The sequence below is a fragment of the Pithys albifrons genome, chromosome 19 (genome assembly GCF_047495875.1).
Source record: "Pithys albifrons albifrons isolate INPA30051 chromosome 19, PitAlb_v1, whole genome shotgun sequence".
In the NCBI taxonomy this organism is placed as follows: domain Eukaryota; kingdom Metazoa; phylum Chordata; class Aves; order Passeriformes; family Thamnophilidae; genus Pithys; species Pithys albifrons.
Window position 1 is genome coordinate 5477142 of NC_092476.1, and position 15087 is coordinate 5492228.

General features: G+C 43.4%; 1 protein-coding gene across 2 annotated transcripts in view; it reads left to right on the forward strand.

Annotated features, from left to right (window-relative positions):
* The first annotated feature begins 1137 nt into the window (after positions 1-1137).
* CA10 (carbonic anhydrase 10) overlaps positions 1138-15087 on the forward strand; it is a 176773-nt gene continuing 162823 nt past the window's right edge. The window contains exons 1-2 of one of the 2 annotated variants that reach the window (XM_071573875.1): positions 1138-1463; positions 2073-2557. In XM_071573875.1, coding sequence (XP_071429976.1) covers positions 2497-2557 — 61 coding nt within the window. In that variant the 5' untranslated portion in view covers positions 1138-1463; positions 2073-2496. Of the gene's footprint in view, positions 1464-1986; positions 2558-15087 lie in introns of those variants that run through there. The other variant, XM_071573876.1, reaches the window with a different exon arrangement.

Genomic DNA, 15087 nt, shown 5'->3' on the forward strand with positions numbered 1-15087 from the left:
TTAAGCCATTTGTTCTAAAGCCTTGAATGACTGTGTCTCATGTCCAGCCTCACTGTTCTCACTGGGCAGATGATGGCAACTAATTTAATAAAATCCTGAGTCTCTTTATACATGAGAAGAGATGGAGTATATACATCAGCAGAGACTGCTGCAGTGCAAAGAGCACTTACACCACCCTGGGAAGTAGCAAAATGAACACAAGAATCACATTAAGTGCCTGCAGTATAATCCCTCCTTTCAAAATAGTGATTTTGTCTCATCCGGTTGCTTTGAAGCACTCAAGAAATCTGATCTACCGCAATGAAATACCACAGGTGTATTTGAAACCTATGACTCCTACACATTTCTCAGAGATGATGAAAATAACAATGCAGCCTATGGTTTCTCCACGTAAAGGTGCTCTCCCTCCCCATTCAGAGATCCAGACATCCTCATTCTGCTAGAATCCATACGTGTGTTTTAAAAGTATGCCCTAGGTTGGAGAACTGTTTATAAACCAATCTATTTTCAACCTATTATGCATGCATCCCCCGCCGGAGTGTTTGTAAGATGACCTCTGCACACCTGCCAAGAGCTGGGATATCAGTTTGATACCCAAAGCATCTCTCTCCCTCCTCATTCCCTCTGCCTTACTGGGATCAATGAAGGCATCCGCAGTCGCAGGATGCATCTTTTCACACCTGCCCTGAGCCGGGATTTTCGTTCGCAGCCCAAAGTCCCTGTCCCCTCCCTTCTTCCACGACATCCCGAGCCACCCGCCGGGCACCGCGGCCCGGGGCAGCCCCTGCCCACCTCCCCGCGCCGCGCAGCTCCGCAGCCCACAGCCCCCTGACTCCGGCAGCGCTGCCTCGCTGCGCCCACTTTCCCCACCCGCAGCCAAGGGAACCAGCCTCTCCCTGCGCCAGGTGCGCCTCTTTTTTTTTTTTCCTTAAAAAAAAAAAAAAGGAGTGGGAGAGAAAAATAAAATCGGACCCACTTTTTTTTTTTTTAAACAAAGTGAGCAGCAGCATCTCCTGGAATGCGCCCGAGAAGACAAGACCGCCGAGCTGGCCGCGAGGGAGGGAAGGAAAGAGGGAGGGAGGTCGTGGCTTCCCCCTCCGCCCCCGCTCCGGCCGGCCCCGGTCCCACCGCAGAGCGGCCCCGCCGCCGCCGCCCGCGCTGGCACCGCCTCCGCGGAGCGCGCCCGGTGCGCGCCGCCGCCCCAGCCCCGCCGTGCCCGGCGCTGCCGCCCGCGGGCCCCGCAGCTCCGTGTGCGGCTCGGGGACATGGCGAAACGCAGCCGGGGTTAGGGGAGGAGGGGGAGCCCCCGGGCAGCGGTGGTACCTCCTGACAGCTAAAGGTGCAGGGAGGCAGGCGGCTGCAGCCCAGCGGCTCGGAGCTTGACCTCGATTGGTTTTGGGGACTGCAGGCGGGAGTGGCGCGGCCGATGAGCTGAGAGAGATAAAAAGCAGGAGGATTTGGGGGTAAGTAAGGGATTGCCCCAAACCTGATACTGCTTTATTTGTATTTTTTTAATTCTTTTTTTTTTATGCGGGGGCTGGATCTATGCAGAACTGTTGTGGCAGCGGAATGCCACCAGCTATGCATTGCAGCACAGGTACTTCGCGAACTCTTCACTGGAGCCTCTCGCTGCCCTCCCACCACCAACCCGACAAGAACTTTGGGTCTAATTCTTTTTCCCTTCTTGTTTAAACAAGTTTTAAAATATCAGCGTTCTCAGCGAAGCCGGCCGGCGATGCGCTCAGCCCCGGCTGCCCGCAGGCTGCGGACGCCGCCGGTGTGCTTTGGGGGGACACACACACACACCACCTCCGAGAGCCGCGGCCCCGAGGTCCGCGGGGGTGGGCGCGGGGGGCGGTGGGTCCATCCCGGCCGTGGCCGGGGCTCGGTGCGCGGGGCAAGCCCGACCCCTGCAGTCGCCTGTCGGAAGCCGCCGCGGCGCGCCGGGATTGCAGCATCCGCGGCGGGGCTGGGGAGCCGCGCTCGGAGCCGCGGGAGCTGCGGGAGCCGCGGGGGCGGGGGTGGCGAGCGCCTTGCAGCGGGTATTAATCTCTTTCCGCTCATTCCTGTAGCAGCAGGAGGGGAATCCCCCTCCCTCGGCCGCCTCCCTCCCTGGCATGCCGGCACTGCCCCGCTGAGACGTGCAGAGTTTGGGGTTCGCTTGCACCTGGCCGCCCTGGAATAGACACTCTCCGGATTGGATCGGTTGGGGTTTGTTGTCTATGTCGTGTTGGGAAATCTGGTGGATTTTTTTCTCGCTCGTGGAGGAAGAGCCCGGTGCTGGCAGTTGGCTTCGTGGTCTTTTTTGGAGGGCAAAGGAAGGGAAGGGATCTCGCTTGTGCCGTGCGGAGAGAGAGCTCGGACATGTGTTGTCAGCACATCTGGGGAATACAGTCTGCAAGTCCGAAAGGAAATTTGCTGGGATCGTTCAAACTGCGATATTGATCTTTGTTATTTTTTTTCGCCGAGGGATGCACTTGGCATGAGAATCGGAGGATGGAAATTGTTTGGGAGGTGCTTTTTCTTCTGCAAGCGAATTTCATCGTCTGCATTTCAGGTACGCAGCACAGAAAGGGCGAGGGAGGGGAGGAAATACCGTACAGGGTTCCCAGGCTTCCCCTTATTAAGGGGCAAGAGGTACAGTTAAATGAAAATTGTAGTTGAAAAATACATTAATGATGTGTTTGTGACTGGGTTGTGACAGAAATCGGCAAACGTTTCTCTCTCCCCCTTAATTCCAACACCTGTGTTGTAATTCTGATATATTGGTTGCAATGAATAACCACAGTGTCCTGATAAGGCAGATGCTGATAATTGCTAATGTGCCTGGTTGTGATAATTATTTGAAGGATTGCTGTGATCCCAGAATTTCATAGCTCCTGAAGTTCTTAAACTCAGCTGATGTGGCAAATCTTAAAGGGTTTGCGGTTCACTGATGGACTTGTCATGTTCTGGTGCCACAGTTCAGGGTCTGCAAAGAAAGGGATAACAGTGAAGAACGTGCTTCTGCTTTTAAAATGAGATTTAGGGTGGCTGTGCTCTGAAAATGAATTTTTTTTTCTTTTAAAAAAAGCCCTGTTCAAAGAGCTCTGTTGGTAGCTGGGATTTCCACCTTTATTTTCAGCTTAGAAAGATCTCTCTTCCCTCCAGTAGGTAGAAGTCAAGTAATTTCAGTTGTCACCAGAGCTTGTCCAATTAATGAATAGGCACGACCAGGTGTCTAGCATAAAGGATTGGAACAATTTATTCTTGGGGAAAACACTCCCTTCGACTGCAGAAGCCCTGGCTCCCTTGCTAATTTGTCATGTTGGGCATGCTGGAATAATTGTTTTGCAGGAGGCAGGAGTGGGGAGGTGGCCAGTTCTCTAGTTTGGGACACACCAGGGAGCCCCCATGGGCATCCAGGCTGGCTGTGTCTCCCGCTGTTCCACTTCTCTGCAGGCTGGATCTGCCCTCCAGTCATTGCGTAAGTCCGGGAATGGGAACGCAGGCAGCGCAGGCAAGGCACTGCCAGGAGGAGGTCAGGGGTCCTGGTGGTCATCTCAGTGTCCAGCCTGGAGGTGCACAGGGAGAGGGAGTTCCAAAGCTCCCATGGGACTAGGCAGAGGTTGGCCTGGGCCATGTCCCCGCTGCAGCCCCCAGACAGCAGCACCTGCAGCATCTCAGCCTGGCAGTGCCAGGTCTCACTGCGCTTTCTGCAGCACTCCCCGACTGATCCACCCTTGGACTGGTGACACACTCACATTGGAAGCTCAGCACCAGTGTTAATTTGCATTGCCTGCACCTGCCTCAAAGCTCTTTCATTCCTGAGCAAATAGCTTTGCTGTCAGCTCACAGCGAACGTCAGCCCTTCCTTTATCCCTACAGACTGGCACCATCTGCTACCAGGCACCCGGGTGACACTGGCAGCACCCCAGGCTGACCTTCCACTTGTGCCCATTGGTACCATCAGAATAATTCACTCTCTCGCCCTTTAGAACAGCAGAACCTGCTGCCTCTTGTCATTTAAATCTCACACTTATCTGTTTAGCTCAGCGTGATGTGCCACCTGTCCAGTTCTCCTCAAATTAGGCACTTCTTAAAGTGCCACAGTGAGAATGGAAAACTGAAGCTCATCGTCCTCGTGGCCGTTCTGACAGTAATATCCTGAGACAGAAAGAAGCTGTCCCATTCTGTGCAGCTCCTTGTGCCATGCATTTAGCTGTCAGTGCTCCCAGAGCTCCCCCTCCTTTCCTCCTCTTTAGACATGGGAGCCCAGGCTCCTGAACCAGTGGGATCAGTCCTGCAGGGGCTCCCATCGCTCTCCATCTCCCTCTAGCACTAATACCTAACACTGTACAGACTGATACCATCTCTGCTTGCTTTTTCTCTTATTTTGTTCCTTTTTAGGGTGGAATAAAGTAAATAAATGAATGGTGGGATGCTTCTGCTGCATGGTTAAAGCTGTAGTTTCATATAGTTTTAACCACATGAGGATATGTACATGCTTTAGTCTTTTTTTTCTTCCTAGGGATTTTTATTTTTCTCAGGAATCCTCACCATTTGTCGTCGTGGTAAAAAGGATTACGATCTGTAGATATCTGACTGGCACTAATGCTTTGTATCTTTCCTCTGCCGTCCTTTTCACACTCTTTTTTGTAACATAGTATCTAGCTGGGATGGCTGGATAACAGTCCAAGTAAGGGAAGGTGTAGCGAAGCCTGTTAAGGGTTTGCCTCAACACTGCATTCCAGACACTGTATTTTTAGCACTTCAGCATTGGTTATTTATTCAACATGTTACTTAAAAAACCCATTAGTTGAGCTCTAGTGCTGCAAATTACCAGAATGTAAATTAAGGATTGCGGTAGTATTTAGTTTCTTTTTTTTTAAAATTTCTTGTTCAGTCAGTTGTTTCAGCACTGAAAACACAAGCCAGATCTTCTGTGCATGGATCTTTCCTGAACATCAGCAAACACTTGATTCAGTGTCTGTTTAACCTGTGATGGCCCTCCTACTGATTCCAGTGGTTATTTGGATTAGGGTCTGTTAGGGGCTGCTGTTCAAAGGGATGATGTCAGTCACTGAATTGAACTGACTACTAATTTATCATTATTAATAAACTTATTTATTAAACATAGGCTGAATGTTGTGTCATGTCCTTTGCTATTTACATAACATTTAAATATAAATTATGCTGAATGTGGCACTTGTGCTGTGTTTCTTATTTAAAATAAATAATGAAGTTATACAATTGACTTTTTGGTATCTCACATGCATGAATTTCTTGGAGACTTAGTATATGGAAAGTAATTTAATATATTAAAAAGAGATGTGCATATATTTTCAAAATGTTTTAGACCTAATATTTTTTACCAATCAGTTAGCTGTGTGTATGAGAGATTGCTTGGTTTGGAAGAAATTATATTGAGATTTAGGAATTAATGTGTTGGGTTTTTTTAATTACTGACCCTTGTGTTTGAGAAATAATTTATCTGTGAATGTCATAAACTGAATATTTTTGTTTTCTTGGCATACTGAATTCAGGCTTTTGCTACTTGAAATTTCTGGTTTGAAAAGAGAATGTAGTTTCTTTCTGCAGATGCAAATGAGAAATAAGAACAGGTTGAAGTACCACGAAAACCGTTTCTGTTCTTTAGAAAGAAATGAAAGCCCTTGTCTACCTTCAAAGTCGTATTTTTTCTTATGAGTTGTAGTCTCTGAGGAAAAAGAGTCATGATTGGTAGTGACTTTTGAGGTTTTGTCCTTTTAATGGTCCTATTCAGCATGGAAGGAACACAGGGCAGTGGAAGTGATGTCCTGTAGACAGAATGCTGTAATAAAACCTCACTGGTGGTTGTTCCTTTGAAGATGCAGATAATCATGGCCCAGGGATTACACTGTTTATATATAAAAAAGATAACTATTGTTGATACGATGTCCAGAATTTCCTTACTGAGTAATAATACCCCCAAAGATTAATTAGCATTGGTGTTCTCAGGTGGGATGTTGAGCCCATAGTGGCAGCCACCCTTCCTTGCATAGTCATTTGTATGAACCACGAGGAATTTTTTGTGTGTGATTCTAGATATTAACAATCAATTTCCAGAAAAAAAGCTACAATGTTGTTTTCAAACCTTTGCAGGATACTTGATTTAAGTAAGAAAATGAAGATGTTGTGGCCATTGATTACGAAGGTTTCCATGTACATTTTCTCTTCATCCATCAACAAAATTACTTTTATAAAACTTGCATGGTCAACATCTTTGTGCCTTCCTATAAATTGATGTACTACCTGTTGTAGTTTTGGCTTTTGGGAGATAATGTGGAGGAAAGCTGTCATATTATTTGAAAGTATTTTATTTTCATCCTTTGCCATGTCATCCAGTCACAAAGGGGCAAATCTCTTTTATGATGCAGCTTCTCTGCCCTGCTTGGCAGCACACAAGTGTCATAAATCATATATCATGAACAACTAAAACAGTGTAAAAAAAGCCTTGTCTATCCAGGAATTCCACTGTGTATTGAGCATCTGATGTAGCATCTCCTGGCATTGAGGGCCAGAGGTGGACTTGGAGCACAGTTGCACTTCATTTTCTGTCTTGCTGCTTCTGCAGTCTCTGAGCTCTTATTACGTGGCATAACACAGAGTTGTCCTGTAGGAACTCTAAATTATGCCAGGGCTTGAATTATATGTTGAACGATGGTCTGTAAGGTCTGATAACTCTTCTTCCCATATCATTGCACAGCCTGAGATAATTCAAGCTAAAGTAATCTTTTAGAAGAGAAGGATATCAAGGCTCTAATGTCCAACATGAGAACAGTGAATGGTTCATTGTTATGTTTGGACAAAAATGTTGAAACCAAGTTAATTAATCTCAAACAGTGTCACAGAAGTAGCTCTTTCTGGCACTTTTAAGTAAGAAATGTAATATTCAAGGGGAAAGAATTATTCATAGCACAGATAGAGATACATAAATATGAGAGAAAGGAATCACTGGGCATACAGGAGGTGTGACATGCAGCTGGTAACTGAGAGCTTTAACAGTGTGGTATTCTGTCCTTTGTCATCCCATCTCCACAGCTCCATGTGTGTGGGCAAACCTTCACACCTGCCCAGAGCTTGCCAATGTATCTGAAAATCCAAATGGTTCAGATCTTTCCCATGATGGAGGCCACAGGTTGTTTCCAAAGTCTCCCAGTTCCTTTTCTGTCCAATGCTTTCTCACTTCAGAGATGCTGCTGCCTTTTCAAAAGGTGTGAAGATGTTTCTGCTCTAAAATTCTATGGAAGTAGCCCCGTAGCCTGCCCTAAAGGTCTGCTTTACTTTTTTAAAAGTGTGTGTGTGTGTCTTGTATTTTCCCTCATTTTCTTTTTATTGTTGGTTTTACAGCTTGAGCGTGACCAGATCGGCACTGAAGTGCCGAAACAACACATGTATTTTTAGCTTATGTAAAGGTAGTAGAAGGGAACATTTATGAATTGCTTTGCACATATTATACTGAGCTATTTTCCATCCAATAAACTGGCAGAAAGAGAGTGGTTATTGCTGCTATTCTTTTCCAGACCTCAGTGATGTAGGTACCAAGTTTTCAAAGGGATCTCCTCACCTTGTGTTGCCTCGTTGTAGTGCAGCAGAACTAGATACCAAACCTTCAAGGCAGAGTGATTAAAATTGTGAGTAAAACCCCAACTCAAGTTAACACTCACAATTTAAGGGTGATCTTTGAGATGCAACTGATATTATAGAGAAGTTTTGCCCTTGGAAAGGTTTGAGGTTTTGATTCTACAACAACTCAAGTTTAAATATAGCAAAGGTTGAAATAGTTTTCCATGTGCATTATGAATATTCCTTTACCAATGAGCAAGGAATTCCTGCTTTCCCTAAGAGACTGTTTTGCTTCTTTGTTGCTGTTGGTCAAAGTATCTCATTCTTTCTTGGTTGAAAGGTGGTAATTTAGCTGAGGAGGAGCTGCTGTTTTCATAGTTGTGATTGTTTATGGCTAAACTTTACATGGCAAAGACTGGCCCATCTGGGCTGCTAATAGAAGACTATATAAAACTCATTATTTCATTACCAGCTCAAGCAGCAGACAAAACTAGATGACAGCTAGTTATGGACAACTCTGACACACTGTGAGAAGTGTTATTTTGCTCCTATCTTGTTTTTATCTTCACTGTACATCATGTTGGAGGGAACAGGAGCTAGGAATCAACTTTTAATTGACTTGTTTAGAGGCAGCACTGTACAGTGGGACTGCATTTCCATTGAAATGCCACCAGAAAGTACAAAAATGCCTGTCCATACAGAGGAGAATATCAGTTAGCAAAAAAAAAAAATTCCACTGTGGTACGTAAATTGAAACATTGATGGTAAATAAATAGGAAATAAAATTTTTAAGAGGATAATAATCTGGCATTTGAGCGAGGGGAGAGTTTGCAGCCAAACCTATTTACAGTTGAATTCAGAGTAGTAGAATATTTTATTGGTGGTTTAACCATTGATGGTTAAAAAGCTGCCAAGGTTCTTTTAATGGATTTTCTTGAAGATAAAATAGCAAGTTATTATTGTCAGAAACATAGAGGACTGAAACATTGTAGAACTATATCCTGGGGAGTGCCTTTCTGGTGATGTGGACCAAGTACTGAGTGGTTTATGCACATAAGTGCAACGTTTTAATTGGTCAGTATGACAAACATTGTCCTGCAGCCCTTTAGCAGGGGATGGTTGGGGTAAGAAGCTGTAGGCAGACCTTTATTTACACCCACCTTAAAAGACTTTGGAACTCCCAAAAATGTTATAAAGGGCTTTAGTATTAATGAGATTTGGGCCTTAAAATTGCAAACACTGAAATTTTGACAATGAAAAAGCTTTAGATGGCAGGTGGCTGTGCTCCTGGGGAGCACCAGGTACAGCCTATCCATGGTCACAAATATTTAATTTTCATTTCAGCATCTTGAAAAATGGAAGGTGATCAGTTTCCATATATATTGTGTTCTGAAATCAATGGTCAGAACTAAAGAAAATAAATATTTTCATTCCTAGATGTGTTTTTCCACATTAAAACACTTCTGGTTTAAATTCATGGATCTGTAACATTCGTATTTCTGTAACAAAAATAATATTAAACTTGAATGCCCCACAGTTTTATCTTCTCTAATATTGTTGCCAGAAAAATAACCCAGCAGCTGTAATCCACAAATAACTAATTAGAATGTACTTTTTAGCAAGATACTAAAATAAGAATGGAGATCAGACAATATCCATAGTGTTATTTGTTCATTTGGACAGTCTTTTTTCCTCCCTTTATCATTAGTGCCTAATTTGATCAAGCTTGGAATGTTGTGTGTTTGTCATCTGGGTTTTAAATATGGAATGGACAGAGTTATGCACTGACTGGACCAAAGTGGCTTCTAAGCACATGCGTGGAGGAGGCAGCTGAGAAACATCCTTTTTTTTTCCCCCCTCTAAATGTGTTGACATCTCTATGTTTTGGAAGTAGCATTTGAGTAGATGAATATAGAGGGAAACATGGTTTTTGAAAAATCCTCTTGGCAGTTTTGTGGGTTGTTTCCAATTCAAGTTCTTTCCTGCTGTTAACTACTTTAATGCCCTGTTCTGCTTCAGGAATTACCATCAGAAGAGATGTAGGAAAAAGATAGAGCTGGAAATTTGTAGTTGCTGGTAGAAAAGGATAACAATACTTCAATAGTGTTCCTGGAAGTGAAATTTTATGGAGAATGAGCCATTTGTTTCTACATTGGTGTGCTTTTTCCCATGTGGGATGCTGTGGTTGGGGAAGGGCAGGGCTGCAGCTGCTGGAAGGGAAAGGGGTTTGATCAGCCCTGGGCTGATCCTAATCCTGCTGCTGGCAGGAAAAGGTGTTGGATTGACCCTCTACAGGTCCTAATCCCACTGCTGGGGAATGTATGAACAGCAATCCACAGAGTTCTCTGCATGGGATTGGCAGTCTAGATTTATCTGAGAATGAAAGGTATGAATGAGAAGAGCTTTGCATTACATTTCAGTTAAAAAAAAATTTCTCTGGTAGAACTTGGAACAGTTTGCAGAGTACACAGTGTTGGCCACACTGTCACAGGTGGGGAAGATGAGGTAGAATGTCATGTGAGAAGTCAGTCAGCAGGAATTTAAGTAGCTGCAGTCCATCCATTTCTCTCTCCTTCATGCCCTGTAGCACCAGGATTACCTTGCTCTGCTCAGAGTGTGAGGCTGGCTCACCTTGGGCACTGAGTGCCAGGCTGCTCCTCATGTGGCCCTGATGGGCTCTCCGGGCTGGAGGGGCTGGGCACAGCTGGGTTCGGTTCAGTGGGCAGTGGAATCTGGCAGTCTGGCCTGAGGAAACACAAACCAACCCTTCTCAAGCCTCTACAAGTCAGAGCCCAGCTGAGCAGTGGGTCAGAGTCATTTCTGCTCCCTTGGCCCCTGCCTTGGGGCACTTCTATCCTTGTCCTTTAAACTCACGTGACTTCCCAGAGGGAAGGGTCACTCAATGGGGGTTGATGCATCCTCCTTCTCTGCCTCTGTGCTTCTCATAGTACTAGCACAGAAGTTATCATGAGGTATAATTGTGGTATATTTGAGAATTATATTAGTCAGAATTGTACATAACTTGGTTTCCAAGAGGTAATGTCATATTATGGTAAAATTCAGACCCGGACAAGGTTCCTCCATAAATCTGTGTTATTTAAGTTCTGTTGAAATTATCAACATTCACTCAGTTGGCCTCTTTATGGTTCTGTCGTGACTGTGAGTAAGGAGTGGGCTCCTCCCAAAGCAGCTCTCGCCTCCCTCGTGTTTCACATCCACTCCACGTGGGTGGAAGTGACAACAGACACTTCAGGGCACCAGAGGCTCTGGCCCTGAATTTTCTCTCTGAAATTTGCTCTCTCAGCAGCCCAGCAGGTTCCTCCCCATCCTGCTGCAGTTGTAGGATGTGCTGTGTGCACACACATGACTTGGTTTCATGGAGTGAAATCCTCGCCCCAGGGCATTTTGCCCATCATGTCTGAACTCCCATTTTTATTTTCTAGAATATGCACCTGCATCCACCATTTGTTCTGGGGCTTTTTTTGTTCCCATTCATATTGCATATAAGCATTACCTTACTGTCATATTGGTTTTTGTGCCTGCTGGAAAACAAAGTAATCTACAAGGACTTCACAGTCTCCTCTCATTTGCCCAGATGCTCCTGAGGGTACTGTGTGGCAGTTAGTAATTCCAAGCGGGATTTAAAGTTATCTGCAGATGCATAATTTTTATCTTCAGTGGCCCCTCTGGCACTCTCTCCAAGTTGTTAACAATTCATCTTTGCCAGTCTGTAATTGTGCCTTTGCTCTAAAGTCACAGGTATTTAGCTCGCTGTGGAACAGGATGTAAAATAGAGTAATAAATAATATGATTTATTTTATTAGGTGGCATAAGTATGTTTTCATACTTGAGAGCTAAAAACCAAGTCATGCTCTTTAGATTTTATTGTGATATATTAATACCCAGATTCAGTAAAATGCAAAACTTTAAAAAGACATGTTTAAGTGTTCTGCTCTCTCTGAGTCTTAATATGTAACTGCATAAACCAACTTAGATTAAGGCTGTGCTGAAGTGCTTTGCTAAAGCATGGAGTAGCAGTGGTATAATACATGAATAATACAAAATCTTTGGAAAAAACCCAGCTAAGATGAGCAGCAATTTTCATAATCTCTCTTTAAATACAGTTGTGTAGAAAATAGGTTTCTATCCACAGGTACAATACTATTAGTTCTTTGTGTTGTAAAGTGAAGACACAGACTTTTCTAGTATGACGAACATAGCAAGAGAAACTATACAGTCAGAATTAAAATAAACTGGATTATAATTTGTTAATTCTCACTATATGGATGCCCTGCATGAAGGAAACACCATTTTCCACAACAGTAAACAGATTTTCCCTGGACTGTGATAAACACAACCAAAAGACTAAGAAGTGAAATTACAAGAGTTGAGTGATTATACACAATGCTTTTCATATGTGAATTCTGTTCACTTTCTTTCCAGCACAATTTTAGTTTATCTTGAGTAGACCTGAAGGGCTGATATGAAGAGGACATGGAGGGTAGAGCCTGTGCAGGGACAGGGGCACAGCTGTGTTGGGTGACAGGGAACACCCTCTCTAGCAGGTGATACCTACAGGGAGGGGTGCTTGGGAAACCTCATGGCAGTTTTTGTGCAAGCAGCTGGCACAGTCGAGATTGGATATGCAGAGTTTAGCCAGACTGATAGAGAAAACTGCTTGTGGGGGATATTTAAAAATGCAGGAGGTTCTGTCTGTCCATCTGTCTGGGACCAAACAAGCCAAACGTGTCCTCTCTGCTGCTGAGAGAAGGTGGTGGCATTTTCAGTCTGGGTCAGTGGAAAAATTCCTCACATTTTAAACGAGGTGTAGCCCCTATATAATGTTATAAATCAAAGTCTGCCATGGGCAAGAAAGTTTACAGAAGTATTGCTCTATTTATACAAACAGCTGGACAACTCTACAGTGCATTTACATCATGTTTATGGTTTGGGCTGTGCCTACCAAAGGGCACAGAGCCTGCAGCCTTCCTCCCTTCTCTCCTCTTGCCAGTGTCCTGCCTTGGCTCTACTTGTTGCTCCAGAGACAGCAGCAAAGAACTCTCAGAACTCGTGCTTGTAAATCTCCTGGGTTTAGTTTATATATAAACTGGGACCTTCTGCATCTACTGTGTGTTTATGTTTTTAAGTACTTACTTTGCAGTAATAATAGAGCACTTCTGACTGCCTTCCTTTTAATGCTCCTGTAAAAGAGCTTGTGGCTCAAATTTCAGACCCCAACTGGTAACAGCTGAATTTAAATCCTTTTTGCAAGGTCTCCCTTTCAATGGTTTCATTACAGGTCTCATGACAACTGTTGTGGAGGACCCAATAAGTGTGACTTGGTCACATAATATCATCACATTAGTGGTCATCTAAGAATTGATTCTATTCACTGAATACTCCAGAACTTAACATCTTTGAAATAGAACATTCTTATATATAAAAGCAGACTATGTGATGTAATACTATTGCATTATTTTTAATGTTTTGTATGTAACTTTCACTGATATTATATAAACTGTACAGAAATAATCTCCTGGCATTTGCTCAGAATGACAGTCATCAATTCCTACACATTTATTTAAAATCTTATGTAGAAACAAAAAAGTATTTGTTTTAGCCAACTTTGTTTTGGACATTTTGCCAGGAAAGAAAGGAAGCTTTGCTAATACAGGCTGAACTAAAGTGTAAAATAAAATCTTGAAACAAGCTGTTCACAGAGCAGTGTGCAGTGGAATTACTCAGCCAAAAGTGTTGGCAGGAAGTTTAGTTTAAGCATCAAGCAGAGGTCTCTTGGTGACAGTCCCCTCAGGAACATCCTGTGCCCTCTGCTGTGGGGATTCAGGTATGTGAGAGAACATGCTTGGGAGCTTTAATAGTCATGTGGTCTGAATGATTTTCAATCACTTTGGTTATGGCTGGATTAAAATTGAGGCTGCAGAGATTAATGGTCTGTTGTTACTAATCCACTAAACCCCTGTTCCTAGAGCTTTTAAATTGACTGAACCTATAGATTGTTAAGTAACTGAGAGATATGGATTTGTAAAGGTTTTAACTATCTTTCTTCATGTTTGGTGTTACCAGTATCCTATTATTTATTGCTCTTTGAGACTGTGATCTTGGGGCCCTGGACTTTTCCCAGAGATCAAGCACAGGTAGAATTTCTGTCTTTATTTTCAGTACTTAAGTTTTGTGCAGGTAGAAAAAATATTCTCCAAGTAAAAAACAATGTACAAGCTAAAAAAAACCAAAAAAACCCAACCAACCAACCAAACAAAAAGAGATTAGAGAAGTGAGGAAACAGTTCATCTGCTGAGATATGAGGTAACTTTGTAACTTTGGGCACAACAGTGCAGTGGTTTGGGTTTCAGCAGAGATCTGAAACTAAGGTGCATGAGGGATTTTAACAGGTTTCCATCAGCACCGTTTGGGAGAGGAAAGGCAGAGGGAATAGATTGGGGAAGAAATCACCCTGTGATTGTGGCTGGGAGAGTTTGGGGGGTGTTTAATCTGAGAGGGTCCCTTTACATGGGGCAAGGACAGGGATGGAGCCCCTTGTGTGTGTTTTGGGCACAGATGTGGCAAATGCTGGAAGTTGGAATTGGTTTAGGTTTCCTGTATTTGAAATTCTGTGCAATACTTTGTGATAAAAGTGAAATTACAAAAATTGGAGTTTGATTTTGAGTTCTGGAAGAATGTAAAATGTATTCCTTTAAACCTCACTTCCTTTGATGGAAGGTGAGTACCTGGTGCCTGCCAGAGAGATGTGGACATGCACAATGTCTGCATGACACACACAAGTTGTTTATTTTGGGTTTGTTGAATAAATAATGGCTCTACACAGCTAGGTTTTGGTGTCTATTTAAACTGCAATATGACTATCTCTGTAACAGGAAGCACAGTTGAATAATCACCTAATTACATTTTGACTATGGTTTTGATACTTGTCTTTCTGAACACAAGCAGAGTTTTTTTGCCTTTGTGTTCACTGCAGAAGATATGGAAGTAAAAAGGATAGTTCTGCATTTTACTGGACTTGCATTAATCTGCTTGGGAAAGGGGAGTAATCTCTATTTGTAATTTGTATAAATTAATAACCCATTAAAACAATTGAAAAATAATGCATTTCTGATTCAAAGGGTCAGAATGTCATAACATTTTATGATTATTAATTAAACATGTAGAATACACTTGTAGTATACTTGCATGCAGCAAGGTAATGGGGTTTTAACTTTATAATTGACTTAAACTCTGACAGGGAAAGTCCTGTGATTAAAATAAACCCTTTATTTCATGCAGCCATCTCTGTTTCTGAACCCTGGTGACTTGGCTTATTCTTTTGCCTTCTGGTTATCTCAGTAATAGTATGTCTTGATTAAGGACTGCAAGGAGCTTTTACATCTGTTCTTGTCACAAAGCTTTGTAGGATAAAGTAGGCCAAAGATACCTCATCATGCAAACTGTGGACCTCCAGTTCTTTCTTTCTTTCTTTCCCTCCGG